The 19,776-nt window shown below is 39.7% G+C and overlaps 1 protein-coding gene across 1 annotated transcript in view; it reads left to right on the top strand.

Moving 5' to 3' along the window:
- The window catches only part of LOC126214937 (uncharacterized), a 212,629-nt gene that overhangs the window by 86,039 nt on the left and 106,814 nt on the right, over positions 1-19,776 (top strand). Inside the window, exon 4 of the mRNA XM_049941575.1 lies at positions 1,679-1,738. Coding sequence (XP_049797532.1) covers positions 1,679-1,738 — 60 coding nt within the window. The remainder of the gene's footprint in view (positions 1-1,678; positions 1,739-19,776) is intronic.

The following is a 19,776-nucleotide window of genomic DNA, read 5'->3' as shown; positions in this document are numbered from 1 at the left end:
TTGAAAGGTGTTTCAGAATCACCTCTGCTGCCTTCGCCACTGTTTCTGATGATAGAAAATGGCTCCCACAAAGATATTTCTTCAGGTTAGGGAATAGAAAAACATCACAAGGGGCCAAATACAGACTATAGTGTGGATGAGGGATCTGCTTCACTTTGAGCTTTGCAAGAAATTCAGTAAAAACATTTGCAATATGCGACTGTTCCATTGTAATCGTGCAGCATCTGGTCTTTTTCAGAGATATGTGGCCTTTTGTGGCTGATATGGACCTTACAAAGTTTTCAGGACATCCCTGTAACATTGTCTATTTATTGATGTGTGCACAGGTAGAACGTGCTGACAAACCATTCCATGAGTATGAAAAAATGAGAGGACCATAACTTCCCCAACAGAAGCAACCACTTTTAGTGTTTTGAGGATAGATGAAGAAGGAGATTTCCACAATGAGCTTTGCTGTTTGCTTTCAGAATCAGGCATTTTGTTTGGGAATCAGCATCTTGAACCCACCACACACAAACACGCTGAAGTGTAAATTCTCTGACACCAGCTTGTGGTTGGCACCCAGTGAAATTTTCAGTATTTCAGAAAGTGTTCGGAAAGTTATTCCTTGATCCTCTGTACCATGGCAACAGCGATGTTGCTATTGTCTGTAAGAGCAGTAACTGGAGCACCGGGTCCACCTTCCTTTGAAACTGACTGTCTCCCTTCTTTAAAGAAGTTAAACCATCTTTGAGCTGTGCTGTTTGGACAATGGACAAAATTGTCCCAGAAATAAATTAAAATATTTCCAATAACCAAGTCTCACAAAGGTTTTTGGGAGATATCCTTGGTTGTCAGATGAATGCTTGTACTGATAAACCCCTCACATTTTCCATCCACCATCTAAGATTGCAGGCCTTTTGGGATTGGTTAAGGATGATTTGTTATTGCGGGTGGCCGGAATTCACAGAATACCTTGTCAGTGTGGTATGGCTTACACAGGACAGACCACACACAGTGTGAAAGAACACTACACTTAACTTCAATGTTGCACTCTCCTTTTGCAACCAAGCAAGTCTCCTATTGCCGAAAACTTATTTCCGGTGGACATTCAATGGAGTATGATAGAATTGTGATACTGACCACAGCAACATCTTTCTGGACTCCATTATTAAAGAATCCGTGGAAGTAACACCTGGTGGAAAATCTGTTCAACTGTGATAGCGGCTATTCAACTGTGATAGCGGCTACCAGTTGGGACAGTGAGTGGAACCCCATCATCTGTACAATTTTTTCTAATTGAAGACAAAATAGTGCGCCAATGGCCACGGCAAGCAGGACAGCTAAGGTCCAGGTTCATTGAGTGAGGATGCTGCCACTGGGAAGCGTGCTCCTCTGTCAACTTGAATTTTTAAGCATGCACAGAATACTCTCAGTGTGCTATACATGGCAAATGGAACAAGTCTTCATCGGCCTTCAGTGGGTCACCTGAGGGCAGGTGCCCAGTTGAAACATCGTGTAATCAGTTAATAGATGACCGGCTGCAAGCTCAAAATTTGTTTGAACCTTCCTTAACTTTGTCTATTTTGTGATCATCAATTTTAATGTTAAGTTTCTCGCCGTTCTTATTTCTTCTTCTTCTCATTAGTAGCATATATACTATTAACCACAATCTTCTCAATCTTTGTCTTTCGTGCAGATCGAAACAGAAGCTCAATCGGGACCTGATGTGATGGTTGTCTGTGAACAAAAAAGGAAGGTAAGCATTGTTTTTCTAAAGATCTTAAAGTGTACCATAAATCTCTGAATGGAAGTAATTTCACATGGAAGTTATTAAATGAGATGTACTGATTGATATATTACAAATGTTGCTAGTTATTTGAATAAAACTGAAGTTGACTGATATAGGTTTAAATTGCTCAGTATATCATTTTCAAGGGTTTTGTGTTGCTTAAGATATGATAAAAATAATAGTGTACTGTTACCTTTGAATAATCTACAACTAATGAATGAAAATATATGAGTGTTACTAAGCAGATAATGTCCTTGTTGTGACATTTGTCAAGCATTGATTTTTATTATTATTATTATTATTATCTTTCTGTGATTGAGTCCAGTAAAATGTCATCTATTATTCTGTCATATGACTGAGCTGAAAGGTTCTTTAACATGTTAATTCATTTATTTATTTTCTCTGATCTAATACAGTGCAAGATTCATGACGTGTTTGACATCTCGGTTCTCTAACTGATGCCGTAGCCTTTTGAATAATTTTCTGCCGTGTGTTTAGTACTGTGCTGCATGAGAGACTGTCAGAGGCTATATAAATAACTGTTTAAATTATCCAACTTTTGTTGCCTTCAAAAGAGTGAACTTGGTACATTTTGCAGATTGTTATAGCAAAGAAAGCTGGAATGCTTATTCTTATTCAAACAATCATAAAATTCTCCTCTACATTTATGTATTTAATCTGGTAAGATTAGGGCCATCAGAGCCTCTCTTACATCAGACCAGGTGTTCTACAAGATTCTACATTACATATATTACAGCAAGCAACTTGCACTAAATTTATAAAATAAAAATTACAGTACACAGATAAAAAATAACACAAACACAGTTTCATTTGTGTCTCACAAATACAGCAATAATTAGCGGTTACAGTAAGATATGTTTTTAATTATGCATGCCAGCAGCAATGGGCATGTAGAAGGAGTGGAGGGGGCAGAGAAAGAGGAATGTAATAACACACAGTCAATGAATATTAAGCCGTCCTCTTGCAGGACGTGAAAACGCATGTGGATGAGGAGCTGGTGACATTACAGTGTGTAATTCGATGTTAAACTACACTGTGGAGTATGAAATGAAGAATCTGGCTTGTCATATTTTTACCTGATGGAGAGTAACGTGGCCAGTGGGGTGCAACACCTTTTTTATGTCACAAGCAGAATTTAGGAGCAGCCATATTATATGAAGTTAAACTTCTTATTTGGTGAATGTGTGTGTGCTTTTGTGTGTGTGTTTCTTTCTCACCCCCACACATCCCCCACCCCATCCCCAAAAACATATCATTTTAGCTGTGATTTGTTGTTATAAACTGACTGGAAACTATGCATCAGCAGATAAAGACATACTGTATTTGACATTTTTAGTGTTACAGTTTATGTGCTATGAAGGTATACCATTTCAATGCTACGGCACAATGACCTAGTGGAAGCGCTGTCGTTTTGGTACTATTTGCCATAGTTAAATATCAAATAGTGATACTTGTAGATTTAATCTTTAGACAGTTTATACCATACACAGAATTGCAGCTGTCAAAACCGTAGTGTAATTGATAGCATCATGAGCTGCAAAGCGAAAGGTGGCAGGTTTATGTTATAAGTAATATACTTACTGCAATTCTTGTTGCACATGCTAGAAAACTTAACATGATTGCCACTCTTATGTCAAATAATGGACATATGTTACACACTGGAAGTTTTTGCTATTATGAAATTTCGTGTAAAATGTATGTGCCTACCTAAGGTTTTATGGACTGCCTTGTGTTAATATCTTGCCAACGGTCTTGCCGCAGTGGTAACACCGGTGCCTGTCAGATCACTGAAGTTAAGCACTGTCGGGCTGGGCTAGCACTTGGACGGGTAACCATCCGGTCTGCCGAATGCCGTTGGCAAGCGGGGAGCACTCAGCCCTTCTGAGGCAAACTGAGGAGTTTCTTGACTGAGAAGTAGCAGCTTCGAAAAAAATTTCCTGTTCCACTCAAAAGAAAGTATGAAACAACTCCTGGTCTTGAAATCTATGTGGTGATGTACATTTTTCAGAGTAACCATAGTCAGTACAACACCGAGAATGTGGATCTTATGAATGTGCAAACTGACTTTAGACACTATACTTTAACTATATTCAATTTAATACTGAAAATGAGATGGAAATTAAATTGAGTTAATGTATAACTTCTATTACGTATGTTGCGACACAGTCTTCGGTCAGAAAATTATTAGCCATTCACCAGAGTAACAAAAGAAACATGTATGTGCCATAGAACGTTGCATTAACAATTGTGTGCCAGTAGCTGCAAGTGTGGTGACATGTGGATTACGATAACAGACACGCCAGTGGATTGTGCAGCGACGATAGCAGAGCTCAGTGGTAAATGGCACTGCACACACCTAGACACTGTAGGGAGTCCATGTGGGTCTCGATTAGGCACAAGTAGTAGGTCAGTAGAGTACTCTGCGACTACATGTTCTATCTATATTAGTTTCTTTGTTTTTCTGAGTTGTAAAAACGGTGGATGTAGAGGTAAAACCAAAGACCTCATGTGTTGCCAGTGAAGTGGCTTTGCAGTCATTAATGAACCAACTAGCTCAGTTGAGAGCAGAGAATGTGGTTGTAAATGGTGCAGCTGGAAAGGAATTACGAAATAGAATTGCTGAGGTCTGAGATTCTAGGGGTTGATCCAGTTACTGCTAACCTTGATTCTCAAGGCATCAACAATTTGTTTCTCAGGGCTTCCGTAATGCAGAGACTTATGATCAAATGATACACGGGTTGGAACAATGGTTCACGAAGCAGTTTTTTTGGGAGCAGTTGGGGCTGGGTCCAGAAGATGTAGTGAATCATTGGATGACTTCATGGATAGGACCAGGAAGTTGAATTTTCATACCCGTGAGTTATTGGAGAGTGAAAAGGTGAAAAAAATGATGCTGCAGGAGGCGGAGCAGTGAGCACTCGATGCTTTTCTGAGAGATTTGGCACCAGAGATGTCTAGGAGTGTGCATACAGGGTCACCAAAAGATCTCCATATTGAGGTAGTTTGAGGCTGAATATGAGTAAACTGATTGGTGGACGGGCATTAGGGATCGAAGACACGTACTTGCATCAAATTTGAAGTCTTTTAATTGTGGGCAAACAGGTCATAAACAGAGTTAGTGCTACCAGCTGCAAAATACTAACGTGAATTCTTTATAGACAAATGGAAAAACTGGTAGAAGTCGAACACGGGGAAGATCAGTTTGGATTCCGTACAAATGTTGGAACACGTGAGGCAATACTGACCTTACGTCTTATCTTAGAAGAAAGATTAAGGAAAGGCAAACCTATGTTTCTAGCACTTGTAGACTTAGAGAAAGCTTTTGACAATGTTGATTGGAACACTGTCTTTCAAATTCTAAAGGTGTCAGGGGTAAAATACAGGGAGCGAAAGGCTATTTACAATTTGTACAGAAACCAGATGGCAGTTATAAGTGTTGAGAGGCATGAAAGAGAAGCAGTGGTTGGGAAGGGAGTGAGACAGGGTTGTAGCCTCTCACCTATGTTATTCAATCTGTATATTGAGCAAGCAGTAAAGGAAACAAAAGAAAAATTCGGAGTAGGTATTAAAATCCATGGAGAAGAAATAAAAACTTTGAGGTTCGCCGATGACATTGTAATTCTGTCAGAGACAGCAAAGGACTTGGAAGAGCTGTTGAACGGAATGGACAGTGTCTAGAAAGGAGGATATAAGATGAACATCAACAAAAGCAAAATAAGGATAATGGAATGTAGTCTAATTAAGTTGGGTGATGCTGAGGGAATTAGATTAGGAAATGAGAGGCCTAAAGTAGTAAATGAGTTTTCCTATTTGGGGAGCAAAATAACTGATGATGGTTGAAGTAGAGAGGATATAAAATGTAGACTGGCAATGGCAAGGAAAGCGTTTCTGAAGAAGAGGAATTTGTTATCATCGAGTATAGATTTAAGTGTCAGGAAGTCGTTTCTGAAAGTATTTGTATGGAGTGTAGCCATGTATGGAAGTGAAACATGGACGATAAATAGTTTGGACAGGAAGAGAATAGAAGCTTTCGAAATGTGGTGCTACAGAAGAATGCTGAAGATTAGATGGGTAGATCATGTAACTAATGAGGAGGTATTGAATAGAATAGGGGAGAAGAGGAGTTTGTGGCACAACTTGACAAGAAGAAGGGACCGGTTGGTAGGGCATTGCTATAGATAATAATAAATTTACCCTTTTTGCAATCAGAGGACTTGCAAGAGAAGCTGTTGAGAACGTCACCTCTGAAGATTGGAAGAAAACCGTCAAATGTACAAGAGCATCATGGGAAGAGTGTGGCAGAAAGAAGCTCTTTTGGAAAATTCAGTGGAGGAGATAATAATTTCATGAAATGACAACAGCGACAGTGACGTTTCAAGAGTACATCATGGTAACAAGAGTGTTACTAGTGGAGCTCTTCCATTACCCCCATAATCATCTCAGTAATTCAGTCTGTGTGAAATAAAATAAATGATACTATTTACAGTATCACTGCTGTAATACAGAGGCCTGTTATTTTTATCGCTTTTGTTATTTCTAAACAATAGAAAGCCTAGTTAAGATACGTTCTCCCACCATGAAAGCATGTGTAATCTTATTTTTGTTGTATTAGAATTAAGTAGGCAGATCAGAAAACTTACTAAAAGTTTCATTACAAATCTATAGTCCTCTATTTCTTGTGTCAAAACCATCCATGCATCCAATTAGCAGTTGATGTGTGAGCAGGCCATTGTGCGTCATATATTTATCTCAAATTATCTTGTGTTAGGGATCTCTGAAAGAGTTCTGGTTTTGAAAACATGAAAATGTAATGTATACTTAAGATTTTATTTGCATAATGTATTCTCCTAACTGCAATTACAAAAAAAGTTTCCCACATGTAGAAAATTCGATAATGTCGTGACAAAATGTGTTTTTGTAAACTATCCCTATATTGTCGTAATAATTTGTTACTGCACATAAAACACAAATCAAAATGTAGTGTAACTCTTCTAGAACGCATTTATGCAGTTTCTATATTCATAAGCGAATAGTGTGCCTATTTGAGCGAGCTAAATGAAATGTAAGATTACGTGTGTGTTCTGCGGGGTATGTCGCAACTCTGTTCCACGTCTTCATGTGCACATGCTGAAATGTGAATCCTAAAGTTATTCTGGGCAAGATATAAAACAGATGCGTACCAAATTCCAAACATCACAGAGACGTTAGATAACCTTGGGAAAAGCCTGCATTTCTTTATAGTGGACTTAATGAGTGGATACAATCATCTAGAAGTTGCTCTGAAATACAGACCAAAAACAGCATTTTAATGCCTTGACACAATTAGCATATAAGTATGACCTTTGTATTGAAGAATGTGCCGGTAACATTCCAATGGCTGCCGGATGGAGTGCTCAAGAGATCAAAATCATGTCAGTGACTCATATATCTTGATGATATATTTGTCTTTTCAAGGGATATGCAAGAGCACAGACAATGTTTGAGAAAAGTGTTCAAAAGATTATGAGCAGCCCATTTGTAGTCAGCAAGGAAAAAGTCAGTTTGCACTAGAAGAGGCTAACTATCTGGACCATATCATTAGTAGGGACAGTGTGAGAACCGAACCAAAGTTAATACAAGGAGTGCAAGGCTGTCTGATACTAAAATCACCCAAGAAATTACCATCTTTCATTGGTCTCACAAATTTTTATAGAAAAACATTGCCAGGCTCCTTACGGATTAAATTAGTGTGACTGAAAGAATGCCAGGAAGCATTTGTCAAGTTGAAGATAGTATTAAGGTTGAGTCCAATATTGGTGTTTCCAGACTTTCAGGAGTTGTTATTTTCATGTGGTGCATCAAATCACACAGTGGGATGTGTTTTGAACCAGGAGATGGGTGGGCAAGAAGATCCTGTGCACAAGATAGTTGAATGCAGTGGTGAAGAATTATTCTACAACTGAAAGGGAAATTCTCAGCTTGATATATGTAGTAGGGAGTTCTGGTGTTACTTGTACAGACAGAAGTTCAAGGTAGTGATAGACCATGCTGCTTTGAAGTCGTTACTTGGTTTGAATGACCCATCCAGCAGATTCACAAGGCAATTGAAATTCAGTAAATTTGAGTACAGAATAATGCACAAACCAAAGAAGAAACCTGGAAATGTGGAAAGGCTTCGGAGAAAAATATCTATATATGGGCACTAGGTCACGACTTTGGGGAATGGTTAGCAGTACAGAGTGCCAACAAAGAGTGTAAGAATATGACAAGCAAAAACAGTTAAGCATGCACAAGTACAGAGACGAAATTGGGACCACAAGGGGTGGTGCTGGCCAAGCAGAAAATAGAAGTGTTACATTAGATGCATGATTACATTGTTTCCGGCCATGGGGGATGTTGGGCAACAAATTGGAGAGTAGCAGAAAAGAATTGTTGTAAGGGAAGGAAAGATGATGTCAATCAATATATCAGACATTGTGTAGATTGTGTACAGCAAGAAGATCTGAATTGGAAACAGGAACTGTTTTAGTGGCTATGAGAAGCAATGGAACAATTTAGTTTCATTGGGGTGGATGGACATGTTAGGCCCATTCAGGTGAACACCTGTATGTGATAGTTTTGTGCTGAGAATAATAGGTCATTTTTCTCATTACATTTAGATGATAGCAATGCCAAACCAACAGGTGGTAACGGTCACACAGGTGGATATTGAAGTTCGGGTTGCCAGAGACAATAATTACAGACCAGGTGATGAACTTCATGTCAGACCTGATGAAAGAGTTATTTCAGTTGCTAAAGATGAAAACATTGAGAACCAGTGCACTTCACTTGCAAGCTAACTGTAGAACAGAACATGTGCTTTGAATAATTGGGAACATGTTTGGTTCTTACGTGAACTCACATCATTCCAACAGAGGCAGAGTGAGGGCACTGCAAGAACGTGACCTGGATGGAGGAGTTGTGTTATCCAGCCACAAGTGGTCATTAGATTTAGTGTTTAATGCATGATAGTTGTAAAATGAAATTAGGAGATTGGAAGAAGTGTTTACTTTGAATGAGAAAAGTCTTGAAGGAATGTGGGAATTTACTTGAGGAATGTGGACATATAAAGAAGTAGAAGGTTAATGGAGTGGTTCTGCATGAATCCAGGAGAGTAAAAATCGGATAGATAGATGCTGGGTGTAGATCATTAAAAATCATATTCAGAATGGCTGACTCAAACAACATAAACAGGTTAAATGAAATGGAAGAGACCATGAGGGCATTAGCAGAGGCAAATAAACTAACTGTGGAGTAGCATTCTATGCAGATTATGAACTCATGGAGCGTTAAAGTGCTAAATAACGCAGACATGCTCCAGAAACTGATTAAAAACTTGTGGGTTATACCAAGACCTCGGCTAACACTATGAACCACGATTTGGAAGTAATGCGAGCTTGAATGCAAGTTCTGGATGCAAGACAAATGTTAATGAGTCCAGTGTAGTCATTGACAGATAGTATCCGGGACGCCAAGATGGACTTACAAATCTGCAGGAAGCCATCCATCAAGCACTACATGGGCAGTTGAGTCCTTCCTTGCTGTCATTTAAGCAGTATTCGAGAGGATTGAGGGCAGTGCAAGGAGAATTGCCACCAGAGTTATAGCTAGTGGTGGGGCTGAGTAGCCAGAACTTGTCTTTCAACTACTGTGGTGCAAATGTGGAGGTAACGACAGACAGCACGTGATTGAATGTGTCGGACAATATACCGGTAGTGGCGAGCATGTGGTGTTCAGGTATTACATGGTACATCTTATCCAATGAGGTTAGTGGAACATGAAAAATTTGTTCAAGTAAGAGAGGAAGGGGAGGTGGTATTAGTGGAAGATAGGACTCAGAACATGCTAATGAATGAGGGTGAGCTCCAGCAATGATAGGGAGGAGTAATCACCATATGACCGACTTGCGAAATTGTGACAAGTAGCAGTACACGTATCATGCAACTTTTCAGGGGTAAAACAGAGGGATGTCTTAGCCAAAAAGATGTGATTGAACTGGAACCATATTTTCGGAAGGCAGGTTTGCATTGGTTATACTCGTATAAGACAACATAGTGATAGTTGCTAGTCACTACGAGCCAAGGGTAACTGATGGTGCAAGACGTTTGGAATTATGAGGCAGTGGAATATTGATAAATGGGAATACATGTGGTACTTTGGGACTCACGTTTCATTTGCCAGCTATTGTCATGGGAGCTACTGTACTAAATATGACACAGCTGTAGCTGTATTGGCCAGATGAACTTTTAGGGATATTGTTTACCTTCTTTAATGTCATCTGGAAACCTAGCCCGGACCACAAACTAATCCAAATGATAGCAGCCCAGGCGGGGTGGATCACTGCAGAACAACACGTGGACAGTACCAGGATGTTAGACGTCAAGTAAACTTGACATTGAGCGTCGCAGTCCCTAGCACCGAGGTGACTCCGATTTTGCTCTGCCTAGCTCTTGTGCATTTGAAGTGATGAACTGTGCGGAAGGCTGATTCAGGGCTAATCCGAGTTCCCATAGAATGGATATCATGAGCAAGGGTTGAAAGATAAATTTATGGAGACAGGGGTGAACCGAGTAAGCAGTTTGAATAGTACAAGGCATGGTTTTTAAGCAAGTACCGTTCTACCACACCACGGCCGCAGCGCTGCGGTCGGTGTTGTGCGCATGCGCACTGGGTACCTACATCTGTTGTCTACGCACTGACGGCATTACAGTCTGATTCTTCCTTGTTTACGTTGTGTACTGAGTGTTTAAGATGCCTCCGATAATCGTGAGGCCCGCCAACTGTGAAGTACAAGCTGTTATAAGATTGCTTAGTGCTAAAGGCCTAAAAGTGATCAATATTCATCATGAGATCTGTGCAGTTTATGGAGAAAACATTGTGAGTGATGGAATGGTAAGAAAGTGGGTGAGAGCATTTAAAGGTGGCCGCACAAATGTGCATGATGAACAACAGAGTGGGCGTCCTTCGGTTGTTAATGAAAGTTTGATGCATGAAGTGGACAATAAGGTGAGAGAAAACAGATGTTTCATGATTTCCTCCTTGCAGGATGACTTTCCTAATGTTTCTTGTAGTGCTTTGTATGGCATTGTGACCGAGCACTTGAATTACCGAAAATTGTGTGCATGCTGGGTACCGAAAATGATGATGGATGTGCACAAAACCAAACGTTTAGACAGAGCATTGACTTTCCTTGAGCGGTACCACGACGACGATGATGATTTCTTAAGCATAATTGTTATGATTTCTGAAGCATAATTGTTATGGGCGATGAAACATGGGTGGCCTATGTCACACCAGAATCAAAGCAACAGCCCATGGAATAGTAGCATTCACTCAGAAAAGTTAAGTTTAAGCAAACAACATCTGCCCAGAAAATCATGTGCACCATTTTTTGGGACAGAAAAGGAGTATTGCTTGTGGAATTTTTGCCTCGTAATGAGACAATCAATGCAGCAGTTTACTGTAAGACATTGCACAATCTACGCCGTTCAATTCAGAACAAAAGACGTGGCAAGTTGAGCAAGGGCATTGTTTTGCTGCAGGACAATGCCCGTCCGCACGTGGCGAATCAGACCAAAGATCTCATCACATCTTTTCGATGGGAAACTCTAGATCATCCTCCATACAGCCCCGATCTTGCGCCCAGTGACTACCATTTGCAAGACGATGACGAAGTCAAAACGGTGGTGATGCAGTGGTCAAAAAGTCAGGCAGCAGACTTCTATGAGGAGGGTATTCAAAAACTGGTACAACGTTGTGACATGTGCCTTAATATTGACGGAAATTATGTAGAAAAATAGACTAAGGTACAGGCTTTCATGCAAAAATAAAATTATTGAGATATCTTAGCACGTCTCTTTTTAATTTCAAATTGGTACTTACTTAAAAGACATGCTTCGTAGTTAAGAGTAGCCAATTTAGTGTCAGGTACTAGTTTTACAGATTAATGGTAGAAGTAATTTGGTCGAGTTCCGGGTCAGGTAAAACCTGAGAGACAGGGTCTTCTCTTAAGGCAAGGGCAACGTTGTGCTGTGACCTGGTCTCTGGTCAGAAGATGATTAGTTTTAAATAAAAGTAAGGAAAAGTAGCACGGAAGCTCATAGAGCATTGCATTAACAGCTGCAGGCCAGTAGCCAGAAGTGTGCCAACATGTCGGTTACAATAACAGACACACCAGTGGATTGTGCAGCGAGGATAGTGCAGCTCAGCCAGAAATGATGGTGCACGGCTGTAACCATGTATCAAGTGGCGGGAGGGAAGGTATCACCACATTAGGGCAAGTCTCTTGTTTTGTCATTGTGACTAGGTCCCAGATTTTAGCAAAATGAATGGGCACTGGTGATCACTTGTCATCGATGGATACCAGCAGTACCACCACAATGCCAGAGGCGCTGGACTGCAAGATGACTGGGCTTCGCCTCCCGCCACTGTGGGTTCGCGACCGGGCTGCGCCCATCATCTGCATTAAATCCTTCACGGGACTCGGTGTCTCAGTCCTGCCGATCTGCTGTCTGCGCCTGCTGACTGCGACACCTGAGCTCCCAGCAGGATTTGTCACCACAGAGCCAGCTGCTACCCACCATCTGACTGCTGCCTCAGGGCAGTGGATCGTCTGCTGTGCAGTCGCCTTCACATTCTGTCATACTGGTGCTAGTGGTGCAAGTGCCCGTCGAGCCTCTAAGTGACACTTACGGAAGTAGCACATACGCCGCCACCGATGTCACGTGTGGAGTCAAGCACCAGTGTCCTGAGTGGGGCGCCATCGCAGTGAGACTCTATGCGCTGCTCTCGTCAGTGCCTGTGGCCTACAGGGCTACCGATGTCAGGAGTGTGAAGTGACAGCTTAACAGCCCCAAGCAGAAGCCACCACCTTTTCATTGTCATAAATCAGGCTCAGTGAAAAGGGGGGGGGGGGGGTTCCTGCATCACTATTGCCATGTACAGAGATCAGTAAAGCTGTTAAGTGACTGTTAATAGTGTTTGCCCCAAGCCTCAGCCTGTCAACACCGCTCGCTCGTCCCTCAGCATGCCCGGCGCTCTATAACTGGTATGTATCTCAAATAGCTGCACAGTATTATGTAGCGTTCCTCTACCACAGATACACTGTTCGAGACATCGACAAGTCCAGAGTCTTCTTCACAAAATTTCCACAATATAATCAAGCTGCAGTCATTACTGTATAATCAATTCTCTTCACCAATGCGTACCAATGTACTGAAATATGTCTGATGCAAATCATGGCATTTAGAGGATCAACCATGACAATTTGAAATCCCTCAGAATTTTGTTGTATATTGTCTTCTCAATCGTGTATATTATGTGAAGAAATTTCATTCATTTTATGTGCATGGTGTAAAAAAATGTTTTATGCATTTCCTTTCAGATTATCATTATTGTAATTATTTCCTGTCATAATAATGAGATAGTTATTATTTTCAATTAACAAAATACATGTAAGTGAAACAGTAAACGAAAAAAAAACATAAAACAAATATAAGAAAATAAATAATTAGAATAGTAGTGAATGTTTAAATATTTAAATTAGGTATGTTGAAATTACTCTGACAGTATATAGTGCACAGCTTATTTTTCAAAAATGGTACCAGCTTTATGACACAGGGGTGTATGTGGCTTGAAAGCTTCTTTAATTTATGTTGAACAAATGTTTTCATTTTTGAAAATTAATTAATGGTGATAAGGCACCTTGCAAAATTTCAAATTGTTGCAAAAGTGATTATACAGTTTTCAATAATATTATTTATGTATCAACTTTTATATGAAATTTTTTTTATATATCATTGTTGCAAAGATATTCCATCTAAGCCTAAAATGCCAAATTACCTTTCAGGGCGGTTTTACCCCTTAAAAGTGAAATTGGCCACAAAAAATAAAATAAAGACGTACCATACTGCATTATTTTTGGCCCCTCTACATACCCACAAAGTTTCAGCAAGATCGTTTATTGACACTTGGGAACATTCCCTTGCAAGGACCACAACTTATCTGATTTCAATCCCCCTTCTTTTCCGTTTAAACTGTTTTTGTGCTTTTGTATTTTTACGGCCTCTTTATACATCTAGCATCACAATTGCTAGATGTTGCTAGAACCACAATGTTGGCGCAACAAATTTGGTGGTTTCCTGGTCCTAGCGCATGACTTGCTGATGATTTATCTGTTTTGGATTGGCAACAGCTGCTTTTGTGCTCCTTAAGGTGGGTGTTAACCAGAGTCTACAACATAAAAATGAGCCTATGTAATCATTCTATTTCATATACCTACATATTTTATCACTTGGGTATTTGTATGAGTTGACTGATTTCTCTACATTTAGAGCAAGTTTCCAGTGTTTTAACCACTTTAAAATCTTATAAAGTGAATCTTGTGCAACCTTTTTTTTCAGATAGTGCTTAATTATAGATAGTTGCATCATCTGCAAAAAGTTTGAGCTTACTATTAATTTTGTCTACCAGGCCATTATTGTACAACGTGAACAGAAAGGTTCATAATACACTTCCCTGGGGCATGCCTAAAATTACTTCTACTACTGTTGAGACTCCCCATTTGAGATAACATCCCTAACAAGGAATCTTCAGTCCTGTCATAAATTTTGTCTTAATACCTTACATACTACAAGACTGATGGTATCTTCCTGAGCTGGAGAAGCGATATCAAGTGCAAACTTATTCCTAAGCCAGTAGTCTACATCCACAGAAACCAACACATTGCCAATTTCTCCTGAACTTGGTGACTAAACTGGCTTGAGGTTATGGGAAAAGTATAATTTTTTGTCAAGAAAAATATGGATTGTGATAGTCTTAATTGTTGAAAGACCTTTTGTGTAGGATATAATAGACCAGAAATTAGGTACCTCGCAAGTACTAGTGGATAGAATAAGAAAATTTGAAAGTAATGGGTAAGTGTAAAAAGTTGTAGAGGCAAATAACAATGCAGAAAGATAACAGATTTATGGCATTATACTCGCAAACTGCTTTTCTTGTTATAATTTCTGCTTACGAACAGTTATATGTTCAGTGATTGGTCTGCATTGTTACAATACAGTTACAATTGGTGTGCTGCACCTGTGAATGTGGAAATTTAAAATGGTGCCAAATTTTGATGGTTTATTAATAAGAAAGGAAAATTCTGTTTGCGTTGTAAAGAAAGTGCCGATGTGGTACAGGAGACAATTTGAGCGTTTACAATTATTTGTAAAATATTTAACGAAACAGAAGAAGACACTCCAATGTTGCCACAATGGTGACAAAACTTGTGTGATGGGTTGGGAAACATTGAACATGTGATTTGTGGCAATCTTTCATGGTGCTTGCTATTATTCTGCAGTCATTCCATCCCAATGACTTATTTTATGTTTGCTTTCTTTTACTTGTTTCTTAATCCACACTTTATTCTAAATAACATAAAAATCTTTCTCAGTTCTTCAGCTAGATACCTTGATGTAAATCTGGATGAGCATAAAACTGGAGTAAAAATACTGACATATGTGTGTTTCTTCATATTTCAGAAAGTCACAGAAAACATTTCTGCTGAGACATCCGAAGGAAAAAGACCCAGGGCTTCAGCTATTGTGAGGCCCTACAGTCAAGGCACATTTACCCCACCCCGGCTGTGTGACATCTATAATAGACACACCGCTTTGTGACCACATTACCCCTTCCTGCAGTGAACTGTTCTGATTACATTTGGCCATAAGGCTGTATCAGCTCCTTCATAATGTGAATCACAAATATATGTTTCCTAATATGGCATCCCTACATCAACGACATTTCATGAGGCTCTGTTTTGCAAGTGCCTATAACATTTAGTTACACATTTCTCCAGTTTCCAAAACAAACTAGTACCTCGCCTATCACAATAATATCCTTTACTTCTCCCAGATTCCATATATATGGTGAAAAGTATTTAAACTGACAAACTCTGGGAGGTTGTAGGGGACATAAAAACAAATATTTTTCCCCAATGTCATTTTTTCCTATGAGGAGTATTTAAACTGGTAGAGGAAGATTTGTCTGGCAGAAAATTAATCAAACCAAGAAATGCTTTTCCATTTTTTTATGAACAAGAGACAACACATTAACACAACCCAATTTCAGTTACAGTAATTTTAAAAAAATGCCTCCATTGACACGTAAACAAAGGTTACACCATCGGGTCATGTTCTGTCTGACACCGGCAAAAACCCCAGGAGTATCCTGAATTGTCCCTGCTGCTGCTACTATCTGGGCAACCAGATCCTCTTCTGATGCAACAGGAGTTGCATAAACAAGGTTGCGCACCTCTCCCTACACAACAAAGTCCAGAGGGGACATATCTGGGGATCGAGCAGGCCATGGTACGGGACCAACTCTGCCAATCATTTCTGGGAACCGTTGGTCCAGGAATAGACACACATGATGACTGAAATGTGCTGGCGCCCCGTCATGTTGGAACCACATGCGTTGTCTTGTAGGGAGCAGGACGTCTTCCAGCAATTCTGACAGTGCTCTGGCGAGAAAATTGTAATAGTGCCTGCCATTTAATGGCCTAGGTAGCAGATACAGACCATTTAAACAGTCCCCAACAACACCAACCCACACGTTAATGAATAACCGCACTTGATGAGCGCTAGTAACTGTGGCATGTGGGTTATCCTCACTCCAAACGTGCAAATTGTGCATGTTGAAGACTCCATCACACCAACGTTGCTTCATCAGTAAACAACACAGAGGATGGAAATGTAGGATGCATTTCACACTGTTCGAGGTACCACTGCGAAAACTGTGCTCTGGGTGGATAATCAACTGGTTCCAGGTTGTGGACATGCTGTAAGTGAAATCGACGTAACAATTGCTCTCGAAGGACTGTTCTTACATTTGTGTGATTTGTCCCCATGTTATGTGCAAATTGCACGAGTGCTGATTGAATGATCCTGCTCCACACGAACCAACCATATCAGTGTACTCACTCCAGGTGTATCGCTCCATTAGTAAACAGAGACAATGCACTACTACACTGGTGGACAGCAGTTGCCTATAACTGAAGAGCGTAATACACCCTCTAACAACTGAAGATCGAAATATGGCCTCTAACAACTGAAGAGCGTAATACGACCTCCACTGGTTTAAATAATCCTCATAGGAAAAAATGACATTAGGGAAAAATATTTGTTTTGGTGTCCCATACAACCTCTCAGAGTTTGTCAGTTTAAATAGTTTTCACCCTGTGTGCAAGAAACTGCATTCCATAAGATCATTGTTTGAAGCGAAAATCTCATTTTAATTCCTTACTCCATTTTATACTTCCTTTATGCCTTTCCTTTTTTTTAAATTGCTGCCACAAGTTTTATTTGACCATTATAGCTATTGTAAGTTAGGGTGGTTATTATAATATAAATTGATTACAAACTATCTTTTATCGCCGTCAATTGTTATGTAAAAACATTTTTCTTTTACATTTTAAAATGTCTTGATGTAGTCAGTAGTGACTTGACAGCATTAATTTGGCAGGACTGAAAAGTAAAATAAAAAATAAATAGAAGAAATTATGTCTGTTTATTTTTTGTCCAGTGTCTATATAACTATCGAGATAATTGGTCCAACTTAACTTAATTTGTCTATCCATTCCCTGTCATAGCAAATATTAAATAAGTGTTACTACTGTTGCTGCATGAGATTTCTTTCCATGATTTCCTGCCATCTGATGATCTCTTCCCTCCATATCCTGCGGAATAGCAGGCACAGTACTAAATCTAAGAGGAAGGAAAGGGCTAGGAAAGTCATTCATTGTACTATTAAGGCAGTATGAAAAAATCTATTTGGTAATGAACTACTTTTTTTTAACTTTTTGAAGCCCAAATAGACATTTTTCAATTTAGTGTCCTTTTTGAGGGTCATCCAGGAACTAAGTTCCACCCCATGATGAAAAAACACCTGTAAGTAACTATTTAATGTAGAAGTTTTCTGGGTGTGGAGCCACATTATGTTGACAGTAACTGTCACTGGCTCTTGCTGAGAATCTGAGGAAATTCTGGTGCTATGTAAAAACACTAAGTGAGTCAAAGGCTCCTATCCAGTTGTTCTTTGGTGACTGGTGTGACAGTGGAAGAGAGTAAAAGGGAAACCAAAGTTTAAAATTTTGCATTTAAGAAATCATTCGCGCAGGAGAATTTACAAATATACCATCTTTTAACAAGTTTGTTTGTGTGGCCATTGTACACACCAAACACAAATATTCATTTTGTAAATAAAAACCAGTTTTCTTGCTGCGATGTATTTTATTTGTTTCAGACACTTTTCATCTTTTAGCTTAAGGTATCTTCAGTAGAATCTAGAATGATACAGTCTCGTTTTGATATGTGACATTTGTAGATTAAAGTGATTACTTACAGTTGTTCAAGTTTTTGCTAACATTAGAATTTCCTCTCATCTGGTCACTTGCTGGAGGTCACACTATAGTTCCATTTACGAAACATAAGCACGTTTTCACAGTACAAACTGTTTTCTTCACATTTACAAAACGAATATGCCATAATTCGACCATTGCATGGACTCTCGTGTGTAAGACGTATTAATAAGCATCCCTGGCATAGAGAAAACATCGAAAGAAAGTAAGCTACCAGGTCCCAATGGAATCCTAATTTGGTTTTACAATGAGTACTCTATGGCATTGCCCTCTTACTTAACTTGCATATATTGTGAATCTCTTACCCAGTGCAAAGTGCCAAGTGCCAGAAAAAAGTGCAGGTGACTCCTGTATGTAAGAAGAGTAAAAGAACAATCCCTAACTTCTGTTTGCTGCTGAATTCTTGGAAAATATTCTCAGTTTGTATATGATAAATTTCCATGAGACAGAAAAGCTTCTGCTCACAAATCAGCATGACTTTAGAAACAGCTTTTTTCTCACATGATATCCTGCGAACAGTGGATGAAGGGTGATGGGCGGATTCCACATTCCCAGATTTCTGAGAAGTGTTTGACAGGTGCCCCACTGCGGACTGTTAATGAAGTTCCAAGCATACAGATTAGGTTCCCAGATATGTGTGTGGCTCTAAGACTTCTTAAGTAGCAAATCCCAGTATATAGTCCTCAACAGTGGATGTTCATGGGAGACAAGGTATTGTCAGGAATGCCACAGGGAAATGTGATAGGATTACTATTATTTTCTATATACGTAGACAGTGTGATGGACAGGGTGAGGAGCTGTTTGCTGATGATACTGTGCTGTACGGGAAGGTGTCATCACTGAGTGACTGTAAGAGGACACACAATGACTAGACAAAATTTCTGGTTGGTGTGATGATGGGCAGCTACTTCTAAATGTAAAAAAATGTAAGTTAATGCAGAAAAGTAGGAAAAACAAACCTGTGATGTTTGAATTACAGCATTATTAGTGTGCTGTGGCATACAGTCATGTCGATTAAATATTTAGGAGCAACGCTGCAAAGCAATTTGAAATGGAACGAACATGTAACGATTGTAGTAAGGAAGATGAGTGGTTAACTTCGGTTCATTGGGAGAATTTTAGGAAAGTGCGGTTTGTTGGTAAAGGAGACGGCGTATAGGACAGTAGCCGAGCAACAATGCAGGAACAGTGTGTGGGACTCGATTCTGGCTAGGGATAAGGAAACATTTCTGTATTGATGCAAATGGAAGGAGCGAGGATCCGAGATGGTGGACATAAATGCGTAAAAATACGTAAATAACATAGAATTAAGTCTAAAAATATTTGTGTCCTCTCACTATCCTTCCCACCCCTCCCACAGTGGTATTCCACAACCCTCAGAACCTACACAGTATCCTCATCCATCCATACTCAACCTCTGCTCCCAACCCCTTGCCACATGGTTTGTCCCTGTAATAGACCTAGATGCAAGACCTGTACCATACATCCTCCTACCACCACCTAATCCCGTCTGTTCACAAGCACCATCTGTCCCATCAAAGGTAGGGCTGCCTGTGAAACCAGTCAT

Source organism: Schistocerca nitens, chromosome 12, assembly GCF_023898315.1.
Source record: "Schistocerca nitens isolate TAMUIC-IGC-003100 chromosome 12, iqSchNite1.1, whole genome shotgun sequence".
Lineage (NCBI taxonomy): Eukaryota > Metazoa > Arthropoda > Insecta > Orthoptera > Acrididae > Schistocerca > Schistocerca nitens.
Note: the sequence above shows the minus strand (reverse complement) of the source record. Positions and strands in the feature narration are given on the sequence as shown.